Consider the following 13,442-nt stretch of genomic DNA (forward strand, 5'->3'; position numbering starts at 1 on the left):
GCGTTGTGCAAGCTCAAAGTTATTTCTAAGATGGAATGAAGCTTGACTGTGTAACAGCAATACATAAACATGATGAATTCATTTGAAAGGTGGCACAAATCTTTGTTTGTAACCCCAATCTGAATCGACTGTAAATTGTAATGATACAGGGTGCCCTTAAGCTCTGGCATGTTTCATGTCATTCTCCATTTACTATATCTGATGTAATCCTAGAAGTAAAATGGTTGCAGGTTCATAATAATTTAGAAAGATAAGACAAAACTGAAATCATTTGGCCCAGTTAAAACTATGCATACTTTTAATAAGAGCCCAGTGTTTTTTTTATATTTTATCAGTTTCGTATTGAGAAATGGCCTAAAAATTAGAGGTGGACCATCCAAGAATGAAATTGGATAACGTTTTTACACTCCAACAGTAGTAAAAGTTTGAAATTCCTTTCCACAAATAGTATTATATCTGCAACTAGTTCACCTTATAAAACTACCTTTCCATGCCTGAATAAACCTGGATATAATGCCTTTAATCAGACAGTCATTTTCTGTAATTAGCTTGCAAACCTCCAATACTAGGAGGGTGCAGAATCTCCTTATTATCTTGTAATTTTGTAGGATTTTATGTCTGAAGATGGATATTTCTTGTGGCATTCAGTTTCAATTTAATTGATATCATTAAATTTGGGGATGATTACTGACCCAACATATCCAGTCTCTCCCTTTTTTTTTCCCACTTGCTGACATGCTCACTGTCTTTTTGGCATGATTAGCACTGATATTTATTTCTTTAATTCATTCTATAGTTATCTGCCAATGAGCTAAGCTGGAGTTTTGTCTAATTTATTAACTGCAAAGATACCAGTTGGACCTGATCTTATATGATAATTTTGGGAAACCTGACTTGTCAGTTAATAATTGACAACACAAATTAAATCTGCACATTTAGTATTCAGCTTGAGTAAATCCTTTCTTGAAGATCAAAGGGTGTTTTTTGTCTTTCTCAGCAATCCAGCTCCTTTCTTTCTGAGCTCTGTATCTTAGTCCTGGCAGTGTTCAACATTATTTTAACTTTAGTTATGTTGAATTATTCCACTAACTCTTCAATGCTTTCTTTCCTAGGCCTCAGTTGTTAGTTATGTTGAAACTGGATGAAGATCTGCATGTGAAGCATCCCAGATTGCTAACATTTGCCTCTCAGTTAAAAGCTGGCAAGGGTCTTACTATTGTTGGTTCTGTTATTCAAGGAAATTTCCTGGAAAATTATGGGGAAGCGCAGGCTGCTGAACAAGTATGACTTAAAATATATACTTTTTTTTGTTTAAATAATCTCTTGATAATACAGATGTGGTCAAATCAAATCATCTCTAACCAAGAGTTATCTAGACTTGAAATTTCAGCTTTTTCTCACTCTGTCCCCCTCACTCTCCTCCTCACTCTCCCCCGGGATGCTGTGTGACCTGCTGTGATCTCCAGTATTTGTTGTTTTCAGTACAGATTCCAGCATTTGCAGTTAATTTTCTCCTACAACTCAAATTGAACCCTGGTTAGACCCACTTTGAGTACTGTGAGCAGGTGTGGGGATCACAACTTACTAAAGATATTTTGACCTTGGAGGGAGTACAATATATGCTTTACAAGAATGATGTCTGAACTTTAGGAGTTAAATTATGAGGAATGATCACACAAATTAAGCCTGCTTTCTCTAGAATTTTGGTGGTTAAGGGGTGATCTGATTGAAGGAAAATGCAGCATAAATAAAAATAGACTATTTCCACTAGTTTGGGATTCCAGAACTAGGGGTATAGCTGGAGAATTAGGGCCAGAATATTCAGGATAGACATTAAAATGCACTTCTACATAGAAAGAGCAGGATATGTTTGGGACTACCTTTCACAAATGACTGAGGGTGCTAGATTAGTTGTTTAATTTTAAATCCGAGAGCAATTTTTTTTTAAGTAATATGGGCCAGAGGCAGGTATATGGAGTTAAGCCACAGATCAACAATAATCTCATTGAATGGTGGAACAGGTTCAAAGGACTGGACAGCCAACTCCTGTTCCTATGTTCATAAGTGATACCATAGAGGAAGAATTCCTGGAATATCTATGGAATGATTTTTCTGGATCAATACATTGAGGAACTAACTAGAGAACAGACCATCCTAAGTTGGATATTGTGGAATAAGAAAGGAATAATTGGCAACTTAGCTCCGAAAGGCACTTTGGGGAAGAGTGACCATTATATGATAGAATTTTTCATTAGGATAGAGAATGATGTAGTTGATTCTGAAACTAAGGTTCTGAATCTAAATAAAGGAAACTACAGTGGTAAATTATGAGCTGGCTATGATAAATAGAAGAACATTACTTAAAAGAATAGGGTTAGGCAGTAGGGTGATAGACAATTATAAACATTTAATGGCCTCAGGTAGAAACTGAAACAAGTGTTCATTCCTGTCCGGCACAAAAATCAAACCAGAAAGGTGGTCTGACCAGGATTAACAAGAGAAGTTAGGTGTAGTGTTAGATCCAAGGAAGGTTCCATCCAAATTGGCCATTAAAACAGTAGAACTGAGGATTGGGAGCAGTGTTCTCTCATCAAAAAGGGACAAAGGGACTGAGTAAAAGTCTGGTTGAAGATTTGTAGCTCGGGTGTCCGTTGTTGTGGTTCTGTTCGCCAAGCTGGAAGTTTTTGCTGCAAACGTTTCGTTCCCTGGCTAGGGAACATCATCAGTGCTATTGGAGCCTCCTGTGAAGCGCTGCTTTGATGTTTCTTCCGGTATTCACAGGAGGCTCCAATAGCACTGATGATGTTCCCTAGCCAGGGAACGAAACATTTGCAGCAAAAACTTCCAGCTCGGCGAACAGAATCACAACAACGGACTGAGTAAAAATTAGAAAATGGAATGTGAAAGGATACTTGTGAGGATCAGATAAACTGGTTAATTGTAAAAGCATCTATAGATATGAGAGAAAAAGATTTAAATAAGACAAATGTAGATCCCTTGCACTCAGCAACAGGTGAAGCTTATAATGAATAAAAAAGTGATGGATCAATTAAATGCAAATTTTGTTTCTGCCTTTACAAAGGAGGACTCAAATAACATTCTGAAAATTGGTAATTATAGGGTCTGGTGAAAGGCAGGGAACTAAAAGAAATCAATATTGGTAAGGAAATGGTATCAGGGAAATTGATAGGATTAAAGGCAATAAATCCCAAGAACCTGATAATCTCCACTTTTGCATATTTAAGGAAATGGCCCTAGAAATAGTGGATGCATTGGTGGTCATCTTTCAAGATTCAATGATTTTAAAAAAATAAAGGTGATAGAGTGAAAACAGGTAATCACTGACCAGTTTACTTGACATCACTAGTGAGGAAAATGTTAGCATCAATTATAAAAGATTTATAATAACTTTAAAAACAGTGACAGGATTGAACAAAGTCAGCATGAATTCACAAAAAGGAAATCATACTAGACGAATTTATGGAATCTTTTGAGGATGTAGCTAGTTGATTTGATAAGGATGGATGTGGTTTACTAAGACTTTCAGAAGGTCTTCAATAACGTCCTTCATGAGAAATTAGCATGGAAGTGCCTGGGATTGTGTGTACTGTACTGACATGGATAGAGAACTAGTTGACATACAGACAATAAAGAGTTGGAATAAAAGAGCCTTTTTCTGAATGGAAGGCAGTGACTAGTAGGATACAGCGAGGATCAATGCTTTATCCCCAGCTATTCATAAGAGGGAAGAAAAGGTAATACCTCCAAGTTTGCGAACAAAGTTGGGTTGGAGGCTGAACTGTGAGGAGGTTGCTTCAATGTGATTTGGATTTTGAGTGGGTGGGAAATGAATGGCCACTGAAGTATAATGTGTATAAACGTGAACTAGCAAAAAAAGACATTGTTGTCTGAATGGTGATAGATTGGGAATGGGAGAAGAGTCAATGAGATTTGCATGTCCTTGTATGCCTGTCACTGAAAGTTAGCACATAACTTCTTAACTGCCTGCTGCACTTAAAAGGTGTTTCATAGTGAGAGGATTTGAGTACAGGAGCAGGGATGTCTTCTGTAGTTATTCTGAGCCTTAGTGAGACCACACCTGGAATATTGCATGCAACCTTGGTCTCCTTATCTGAGGAAAGGTGTTCTGGCTATCGAGGGAATGCAATGAAGTTTCAATTCCTGGATGGCAGTACGGATGTATGCAGAGAGGCTAGATCACTGGAGTTTAGAAGAATGAGGAATCTCCAAGCACCTATAGAATTCTAACTAAATGAGACCAGGTAAACACAAGAAGGATGTTTCCGTTGAACAGGGAGTCCAGAACTAAGGATACAGGATAGGCCTTAAGAACTGGGATTAGGAGAAATTCCCTCATTCAGAGTAGTTAGCCTGTGAAATTCTCTTGCCATAGAAATCATTTCAGGCCAAAACATTGTATTTTTGAGAAGGTGATTGATATAGTTCTTAAGGCTAAAGGGATTAAAGGTAATGGGGAGAAAGCAGGAACCAGGGTACTGAGTTAGCTGATTAGCCATTATTGAATCTGTTTCACCATTTAATATAAAGGTGCCAAATGGCCTGCACCTGCGTCTATATTCAATGTTTCTATGAAACTTACACATTGTTGGAGATAAGAAGTCAAAGCTTTTTATCTTGCACTTATCAGGATTAGAACACAAGAAACAAAGTTGAAAAAGAAGACATCTTTTGATACAGCCACAGAAGAGGATGCTAATTTGTTCAGCCATACATCCAATCAACTGATGAACTGTAGCAAAAGAAATTCTGTTGACCATTCTACAGCTGGCAGCATACCAGTCATGCTCAACCAGGCCTTGTTTGCAAGCCTCAAAAATAAATTCAAAATTAGATATGAATCTTCTGGTGGAAATCACTTATTAAATAGTCCCAAATTGTATTATTTGTGTGCTAAACCTAAATACATAAAACCTTTGGGTTGGACCGAAGGGTCTGTTTCCATGCTGTACATCTCTATGACTCTGACTTTGTTTCATGTGGGCAAAAGGAATGTTTATTGTCCTGGGGACATTCAAATATTTTGTTACATTATTTATCCATTCATGGGATGTGGCCATTTTTGTCAAAGTTAGCATTAATTGTCCATTCCCTGACAGTCCGTAATGTTGTGATGAGACACCTTCTTGAACTTCTGGTCAATGGTAAACCCCACTCCTCAATGACGTTGATGTAGGAATTAGTGATAGTAATGGCATAAATGCTAAGGGGCAAAGGTTAGATTCTGTTGTTAGAGATGATCTGGCACTTAAGTGGGATGAATGTTCCTTGCCACTTACTGTCCAGGTCATGTTGCAGGGAGCCAAGGACAATAAAGCATTGACTGATGAATTTCAAATAAAGCTGATCACTCGCATCATCAGCAAATATTCCTACTTTTCACTTAATGATGGAGAAAAGCTCATTGCGAAAGCAGCTGAAGATGATTGGATCTAGGATGCTATCATAAGGAATTCCTACAGCAGTTATTGAGGTGACTCATCACCACCAACAACCACAAATATTTTCCTTTGTGCTATGTATAACATCAATAAGTGAAGAGCTGTTTTTTTCATGATTGCCACTGAGTTCAAATTCACTGGGACTCTTTGATGCCGTTCCAAAATGTTTGGGATTCAGTGGCTGCAATATCTCTTTGAGCTGGTTTATTTTTGTGGTCTTTCATAACATGTGCCCAGTCGTGGTCCACAGCAACCTTCTGTGATGATAGCTTCTGTTCCTTGCCTCATTAATTATGCAACCAGTCTCTTCAGTATCATTCTTGTGCTCAGGAGCCAGGAGAGGTAACATTCACACTGTTGCCAGGACCTTCAGGCATACAAGCCCTAAAGTCCGGCTGCACGTCAGTAATTGGTAGGGTTCAATTTGTCTTTGCAGCAGTACACAAACCAATTTTTATTTTGGAAAGTGTAGTAGAAGGGTGTATACATCAATTTAAATTAATTTTCTATCTTCAAATGAAAATATTTTGAGAAGATTTCGTTCTCACCATGCATGCAGGTGCACATTGCTGAAAATGCAGTCCAAGAACATGTAAAGGATCTGATTTTCAAATTCACAGAATAATTAACAATTTTTCTATCATTTCCTAGACTTTTGCAAAATATATAATGTGTATACATTTCATAATTGCTTGTAAAATGTTTCTAAACTGCTTTGGAAATGATTGTAACTATCTTGGTTAAATTTCCCAGTTAAAGATTTGTGTAGCTATATACATAAAACGTAGAAAACTCCTCCAGAGCAAATCTAACGTTGGTACATTGGTGATACCTAAATAAAACATTCATGATAGAAACCACATAGAATATATGAGCAGCAAGGTTGTTTGTAGTATATTTTATATAAATTACTTAACCATTGCAATCCATTATTGACTCAATTATCATTTGTTTCTCAATCTAGACGATCAAAAACATGATGGCAATTGAAAAGGTCAAAGGATTTTGCCAGATAGTAGTTTCTTCAAAGGTGCGAGAAGGTATTGCACATTTAATTCAATCATGTGGTCTTGGTGGAATGAAGCATAATTCAGTTGTTATGGGTTGGCCCTATGGCTGGAGACAGAGTGAAGATCCCAGAGCTTGGAAGACATTTATAGGTAAGATTTATTAGTATCATCCTTTTTAGTGCATTTTATTTCAATATCATCCAAAAGTATATAACTTACCTTGCAACCTGTGGTAATCCTGTCATCAATTTTAATGCACTGCATCCTGTGACACCATTACATTAATGCTTCCACTCCACGCAGACGTTAGAGAAGTTTAAATCACAAGTTATGTATTGTTCAAAATGCGTTTCCTCATCTTTTGCGCTATGAAACACATTTCGAGGAGAAGTTGGCATTGCCTACAAAAATGATCATACTCCTATGTCAAGTGAGTCAACATCATGCATTTAAGGCCATAAGAAATAGGAATAGAAATAGGCCATTCAGTCCATCACACCTAATTTGCTAATCAATGAGATCATGACTGATATAATATCCTTCAATTCCCCTTTCCTGTCTTTTCCCCATTTTCTTCAAGTCTGTAGAAGTCAAGTGGTCAGGATGACAGTCTTCAGAGAGACAGAGATGAATTAAGTAAATAGGATGGAAAATAATGTTGGGAACTGTGACGTTAAGCATTATGGCAGGAAGAATAGATGAGCTGAATATTATTTTAAATGAAGAAATACTGCAGAAAGCTGCGCAAAAAATGGATTTCTGGATCCATAGGACCATAAGATAAAGGGGCAGATTTGGCCATTTGGCCCATTTGATTCTGCTGTACCATTCAATTGTGGCTGAATGTGTTTCTCGGCCCCATTCTTCAACCTTTTCCCCATAACCCACTGTTCCCTTGCTAGTCAAGAGCGTATCTATCCCAGTCTTTAATGCACTCAAGGCCTCCATAGCTCTCTGTGGTGATGAGTTCCACAGATTCCTAATGGTAAGCTGACACAAAAACATTTTTAATGCAACCAAAAGCACTTTTAGCAAGTGTGTTGAGTTTAAGCAATAATTCTGACCCCACCAATAATCCCTGTGGCAGTCTGCTAGTTGCAGATTGCCATCCTTATTTCAATTCTGTCTTCCATGGGTTAGCAAATCCTCTATTTATGTTACCTGCAATACCACAAATTCTTATCATATAACTTAACTTTCCCTGCAATATATTATTGAACACCTTTTGGAAATCCAAATATATTGCATCTAAATGTTTCCTTTTATCTGTCCTCCAAAGATTTTGTCTAATAAATTTTGACAGGAATGGTTTTCCCTTCCCCTCCTGTTTCTTATGTTTTTAAACTGTATGGTTTTCCAAGTATTTTTGACTTAACTTTTGCTTAAACTCAACACACTTGCTAAAAGTACTTTCGGTTGTGTTAAAAATGTGGTGGAAACTTACCATTACGTATATCTAGCTATATTAAAAGAAAACTTTATTAACGCTGCTATTTGCTTTGGTTCTTACCAGTTCTTTTGTGATTTGAATATGTAAGCTAGTATGAACATACACCTGAACTATGATTTCATTTTGTAAACCTAGTTGTAAAACTTGTCAAACCCGGATTTAGAGTTATTCCCAAGATGGGAATTCTGCCTCATATTCTGTAACTGTTAGGACTTCACAAATAAGTGAAAAAAGTATCAACATAAAATTTGGATTTAGAATGAGGCAGATGCCAAACGATAATATTTAAGTGGAAAATTTATTTTCAGTGGCCATTATTTTAAAAAATGCTGCTTTTCCCTCCTTAATTTTGACCACAAAATGAAAATGTGTGCATCCAAATTTTCAGATTGTGCTGTTGCCAATCATGTAAAATTACCCAAGAACTTAAGCATTAATATGGTTGCATGGTGTCACAGTATTCTTAACAGTTAAAACTCTCAGGACAGGAAATTTACAAAGTGCAGTCATTTTTGAGATGGAGCAAAGTAGTGGTACTAAGGTCATGTGAAAGGTCTAAATGGGCAAGAAATCAGAAATAAAGTTAAGAATACATTTGCCCCAAAATGGGAGAGGAATAATTTGGATGTGACTATAGGAGATATGGTTAGTAAATTTGCAGATGATTCCAAAATTGGAGGTATAGTGGACGGCAAAGAAGGTTGCATCAGAGTACATCAGGACCTTAATCAGATGGCTCATGGGCTGAGGAGTGGCAGATGGAGTTTAATTTGGATAAACGTGAGGTGTTGCATTTTGGAAAGGCAAATCAGGGCAGGACTTACACATGTAATGGTAAGTTCCTGGAGATTGTTCTTTTAGAATCATAGAATTAAAGAATTCCCACAGTGTCGATACAGGCCATTTGGTCCAACAAGTCCACACCAACCCTCTGAAAAATAACCCATCCAAACCCTTTCCACACCTATTACTCTACATTCCTCCTAACTAATGCACCTAGCCTACTCATTCCTAAACATTATGAGCAATTTAGCATGGCCAATTCATCTAACCTGCACACCTTTGGATAGTGGGAGGAAACCGGAGCACCCAGAGGAAACCCACACGGACACTGGGAGAATGTGCAAACTCCACAAGGAAAGTCGCCTGAGGATGGAATTGAACCCGGGTCCCTGGTGCTATGAGGTAGCAGTGCTAACCACTGAGCCAATGCTGCCCAAATTGGTTTGAGTGTCTGCTGGGTGTCTAAAGCATTTTAAGATTAAATAGAAAATTTATGCTAAACAAATTGACAGGAACCACATACTGCTTTCTGAAGGTAACCACTTTGTAGTCAGATGAGAAAAGGTTATTTTGCATGACACAGTTAAACAGTAGTTGAAATTTTTCATAGTTCCTTGAAAGTAGAGTCCCAGTTAGACAAGGTAATGAAGAAGGCGTTTGGCATGCTTGCCTTTATTGGTCAGTGCATTGAGCATGGGAGTTAGGAGGTCATGTTGCAGCTGCACAGGACATTGGTTCTACCACTTTTGGAATGTTGTGTACAATTCTGGTCTCCTTCCTATAGAAAAGATGTTGTGTAACTTGAGAGGGTTCAGAAAAGATGTACAAGGATGTTGCCAGGGTTGAAAGGTTTGAGCTATATGGTGTGTAGCTGAATAGGCTGGAGCTGTTTTCCCTGGAGCACTGGAAGCTGAGGGGTGACCTTTATAGAGGTATAAAAATTCATGAGAGGCATGGATAGGGTGAATATCTAAGGTCTTTTCCATGGGGTTGGGAGTCCAAAACTAGAGGTCATAGGTTTAAGATGACTTAGAAAGCTTTAAAAGGGACCTAAGGGGCAACGTTTTCACACATGGTGATGCATGTCTTGAATGAGCTGCCAGAGGAAGTGGTGGAGGCTAGTACAATTACAGCATTTAACAGGCATCTGGATGGATATTTGAATAAGGAGGGTTTAGAGGGATTTTGGCCAAATGTTAACTTTTTTGACAGCTGAGAACAAGCAATTTTCAGAGATTAATCTTGAAGGTCATTGGAAGTTTGGAATGTCTGACAGTAAGATAATGGGCAACATGGATTGTTCATCAACAAATTGGTTCGAGTGCCTGCTGGGTGTCTAAAGCATTTTAAGACTAAATAGCCAATTTAGGCTAAACAAATTGACAAGAACCACATACTGCTTTCTGAAGGTAACCACTTTGTAGTCAGATGAGAAAAGGTTATTTTGTGTGACCCAGTTAAACAGTAGTTGAAATTTTGCTAACCAAACAAATTCATGTTTAACACAACCTTGTATTCTTGTCAAGATAAATTGTTTTTTTAATTATTTCCTGCCTAGAGTAAATTTTAGTATGACTGTATTTTTGAGAAACGCTATATATACATGCCTCTCAATTTATCATGAGCTTTCAACAGGTTTCTATTGCTGATCAGCTCTCATTTTGAGGTAATGAAAGTATTTTGACGCCAATGACACTGATTCTATTCTTTAGACACTGTGAGAGTCACGACAGCTGGCCACTTAGCCCTGTTGGTGCCAAAAAATGTTTCTTTCTACCCAAGTAACCACGAACGCTTTACTGAGGGCCACATTGACGTTTGGTGGATTGTGCATGATGGAGGCATGTTGATGCTGCTTCCATTCCTCCTTCGACAACACAAGGTATGACTCATGTATGAAGCATACGGATCTTGTAGTGTGTGGACAAAAAATAGAAATATAAAGGACAGAAATCTGAAAGGGCCAAATAAATTATATACAACCTACCATTATGGACATCACCTAACTGATACTAGTGTCAAACTTATATTTTATGCCAGCAATCTGCCACATGCTAAGAGAAATTTGGCAATGAATGAATTAACTTTATCAACTTTATTGTCATGTACTCAAATGAGTATAGTGAAACGTTTATAAGTCACCACTTACAGTGCCATTTTCGGTCCAATCCTGAATTACAGAATACAGGAATTAATAAAAAAAAAGTTATATCACAGATATACACGGCAAGATCATGGGTCATAAAAAAACAAGAAGCAAAGTCAAAAGGCAAACATTACAGCCTTTCTCCAAAGGCTCTCTGTAGCAGACCAAGGCAGGGGGCCTCTACATGGTCTGATTGTGCATGTCTATTTTAAAAATATAGTAACTGACTTTTTTTTTCCTTCTCTCTGTAGCATTTGCTATTTCATTGAACAGTCTACCTCATCTTCAACCGCACTCTTATCTTCTGTCATCTTCCACAAATCTTAGATTTTATTTTCCTCCTTATCCTCTTCCCTAAGGGTCACAACTGGTTTTTCTTCCTGCAATCAAGAGTATTTATCAGATAATCACTTTACCAACTGTGTATGTAGACTACTGCATTTTACTTTGAGATTCGCCTTGCAAAAGCAACCTTAACAATACTGCATGTCCTGCTTGAAACATTCTACTTGCTGTATGTTTACCACTTCATGCTTTCATTTTCACTTGTAAAACTTTCAAATATTCTGCCCTACTTTACATGCTCCCATCAGTCTCCAGGAAACATTGACAATTAATCCAACTTTGAGAATTTGTCTTTTTCTTCAAAAACTTCTTTCTAGTCAAGTTCAGTTGACTTCTAATCTTATGACTATAAATCAATTCAAGTAGACTAAGTCCAGTAAATTCATTTAAGGATCCCTGGCAACAAGTAGTAAGAAAGCTAATCCTTTCTCCCAGTCCCACAGGTATTTGTCAAACCATGCCTCAGTCAAAGTTTTGAGAGTCTGATGGTATCTCTCCAAAGCTGCTTGTGTTCGCAGATGATAAGGAGTTAGCTTAATTGTTTTACACACAAACTGCTAATGATTTCCTAGAAAACCTTAGAACCCTTGTCAGATGGTATGCCTAACTTTATCTCAATTGGTAGTCCTTCACAAGTTTAAAAGAAATTGCATTATTTTTTCCATCACTACCCTAGCTATAGTTGCCCTTAAAAGAATAGCTTCCGGGAATTGGCTTGCCATACCCCCGATTAAAAGGATGCACTGAGGTCCTGTTTTAAGTAATCATCCTACACAATCCACGAATGCTAGACTGAATGGTTTTTGATATAGGTATCAAAGATGCTGGTTTGATTGCATGTTGAGGTTTTCCAACCATCTGATATGTTTTACACAACTACGCTTTATCTTCATGAAGTCCTGGCCGTGTAAAATACTTGTTTATTGATGCTTGCATGCTCTGTATTCTCAAGTACCCTATCTCAGAAATTTCATGTGCTAATCTCAATAGATCTTCACGATATCTGGCTGTACCACTATTTGATGAACAATTGTCCAATTTTTTTCCATGGGGCTGTGAAGATATCTCCAGTTTTTCATCAGAACTTAGTTTTCAATATTATAAAACTCATTCACTCTCAGCTTCAGTGTGAATTGTCTGTGCTAACTTATTTAACTCGAGCTGCTTTCCAAGCTGCAGTTAACAAAGACATGCCAAGCACTTTGTAATATTCTAATGCTTTAACAGAATTTCATTCATCATAACATCTACTTGTGGTATCACTCTGGCAATGGACTTTGTTTAACTATTTCTCTGCCTATTATACACTATATAAAGATACATGGAATCTGTAATTTCAACTTTTGTCTCTTTACCCTCAACTGAATTGTCTTTGACCACAGATAAACTTTCACTCCTGTCAACTCATTTCCCAATGTAAATCAACTCCATTGGTGGGTAATTTCTTAAATGCCCAGTGAAGACATACTCCAGTACAATGGAGTTAGGATATACTCGCTACCTATCCCATTTCTCAATACTTTGACTTTCATTGAACTCTCTGAAGATAAAACCAAATTCTTCTCCACCAAGATTTTGAGTAGCCCATGTAGTTCCTCACATAGTTGTGGGCTTGGATTCTTCCTTCAAGAAAAAGGGGTTAGCTTCCCTTTTAGATAAGCCCTTCATATCTTTCATCTAACCTATATACTTTGTTTACACTCACAGTAGTATTTACCTCTGGTCTCTTCAGCTGTAGTTGAAGCTACAATCTGTTCTGTGATACTTTCCTCATTTGGCATAAGTCTCCTATGGGACTGATTATTATGAGAGACAATAAGTCCCATGGGTTTCCCTCACAACTTCCAACATTCTGAATGAATATATCCTGTCATCTTGTGATGAAAGCATTTTGGCATCCAATTTTCACCTCCACCCTCAGTACTTTCCCTACAGATCTGAGGAGGAGACCTTGGTGTTCCCAGCTATTCATTCCTTACCTTGGCTATTTGCCTTCCTTTCACTTTCCCATTTTTGCATTCCTTTGAAACTTGCATGGATAATGGAAAACTAATTCATGATCTGGATTAGCTCATAATCATCAGCCATTATTGCTGCTTGTCCAGCTATTGCAGCCCTTTGGTCCTCAACATGGGTTATTATTATGGAAAGTAATGGGTTTTAAATTCTTGTAGGAACAAAGTTTTTCTGAGAGTTTCATATGTGGTTTCATATGTCCAAATCCACCT

At 37.6% G+C, this 13,442-nt stretch overlaps 1 protein-coding gene across 2 annotated transcripts in view; it reads left to right on the forward strand.

Moving 5' to 3' along the window:
• The window catches only part of slc12a4 (solute carrier family 12 member 4), a 151,737-nt gene that overhangs the window by 117,502 nt on the left and 20,793 nt on the right, over positions 1-13,442 (forward strand). For both annotated transcript variants that reach the window (XM_060838140.1, XM_060838141.1), the window contains exons 17-19: positions 1,113-1,281; positions 6,445-6,640; positions 10,436-10,605. In XM_060838140.1, the coding sequence (XP_060694123.1) occupies positions 1,113-1,281; positions 6,445-6,640; positions 10,436-10,605 (535 nt within the window). The remainder of the gene's footprint in view (positions 1-1,112; positions 1,282-6,444; positions 6,641-10,435; positions 10,606-13,442) is intronic.

This window comes from Hemiscyllium ocellatum, chromosome 17 (assembly GCF_020745735.1).
Source record: "Hemiscyllium ocellatum isolate sHemOce1 chromosome 17, sHemOce1.pat.X.cur, whole genome shotgun sequence".
Taxonomy (NCBI): Eukaryota; Metazoa; Chordata; class Chondrichthyes; order Orectolobiformes; family Hemiscylliidae; genus Hemiscyllium; species Hemiscyllium ocellatum.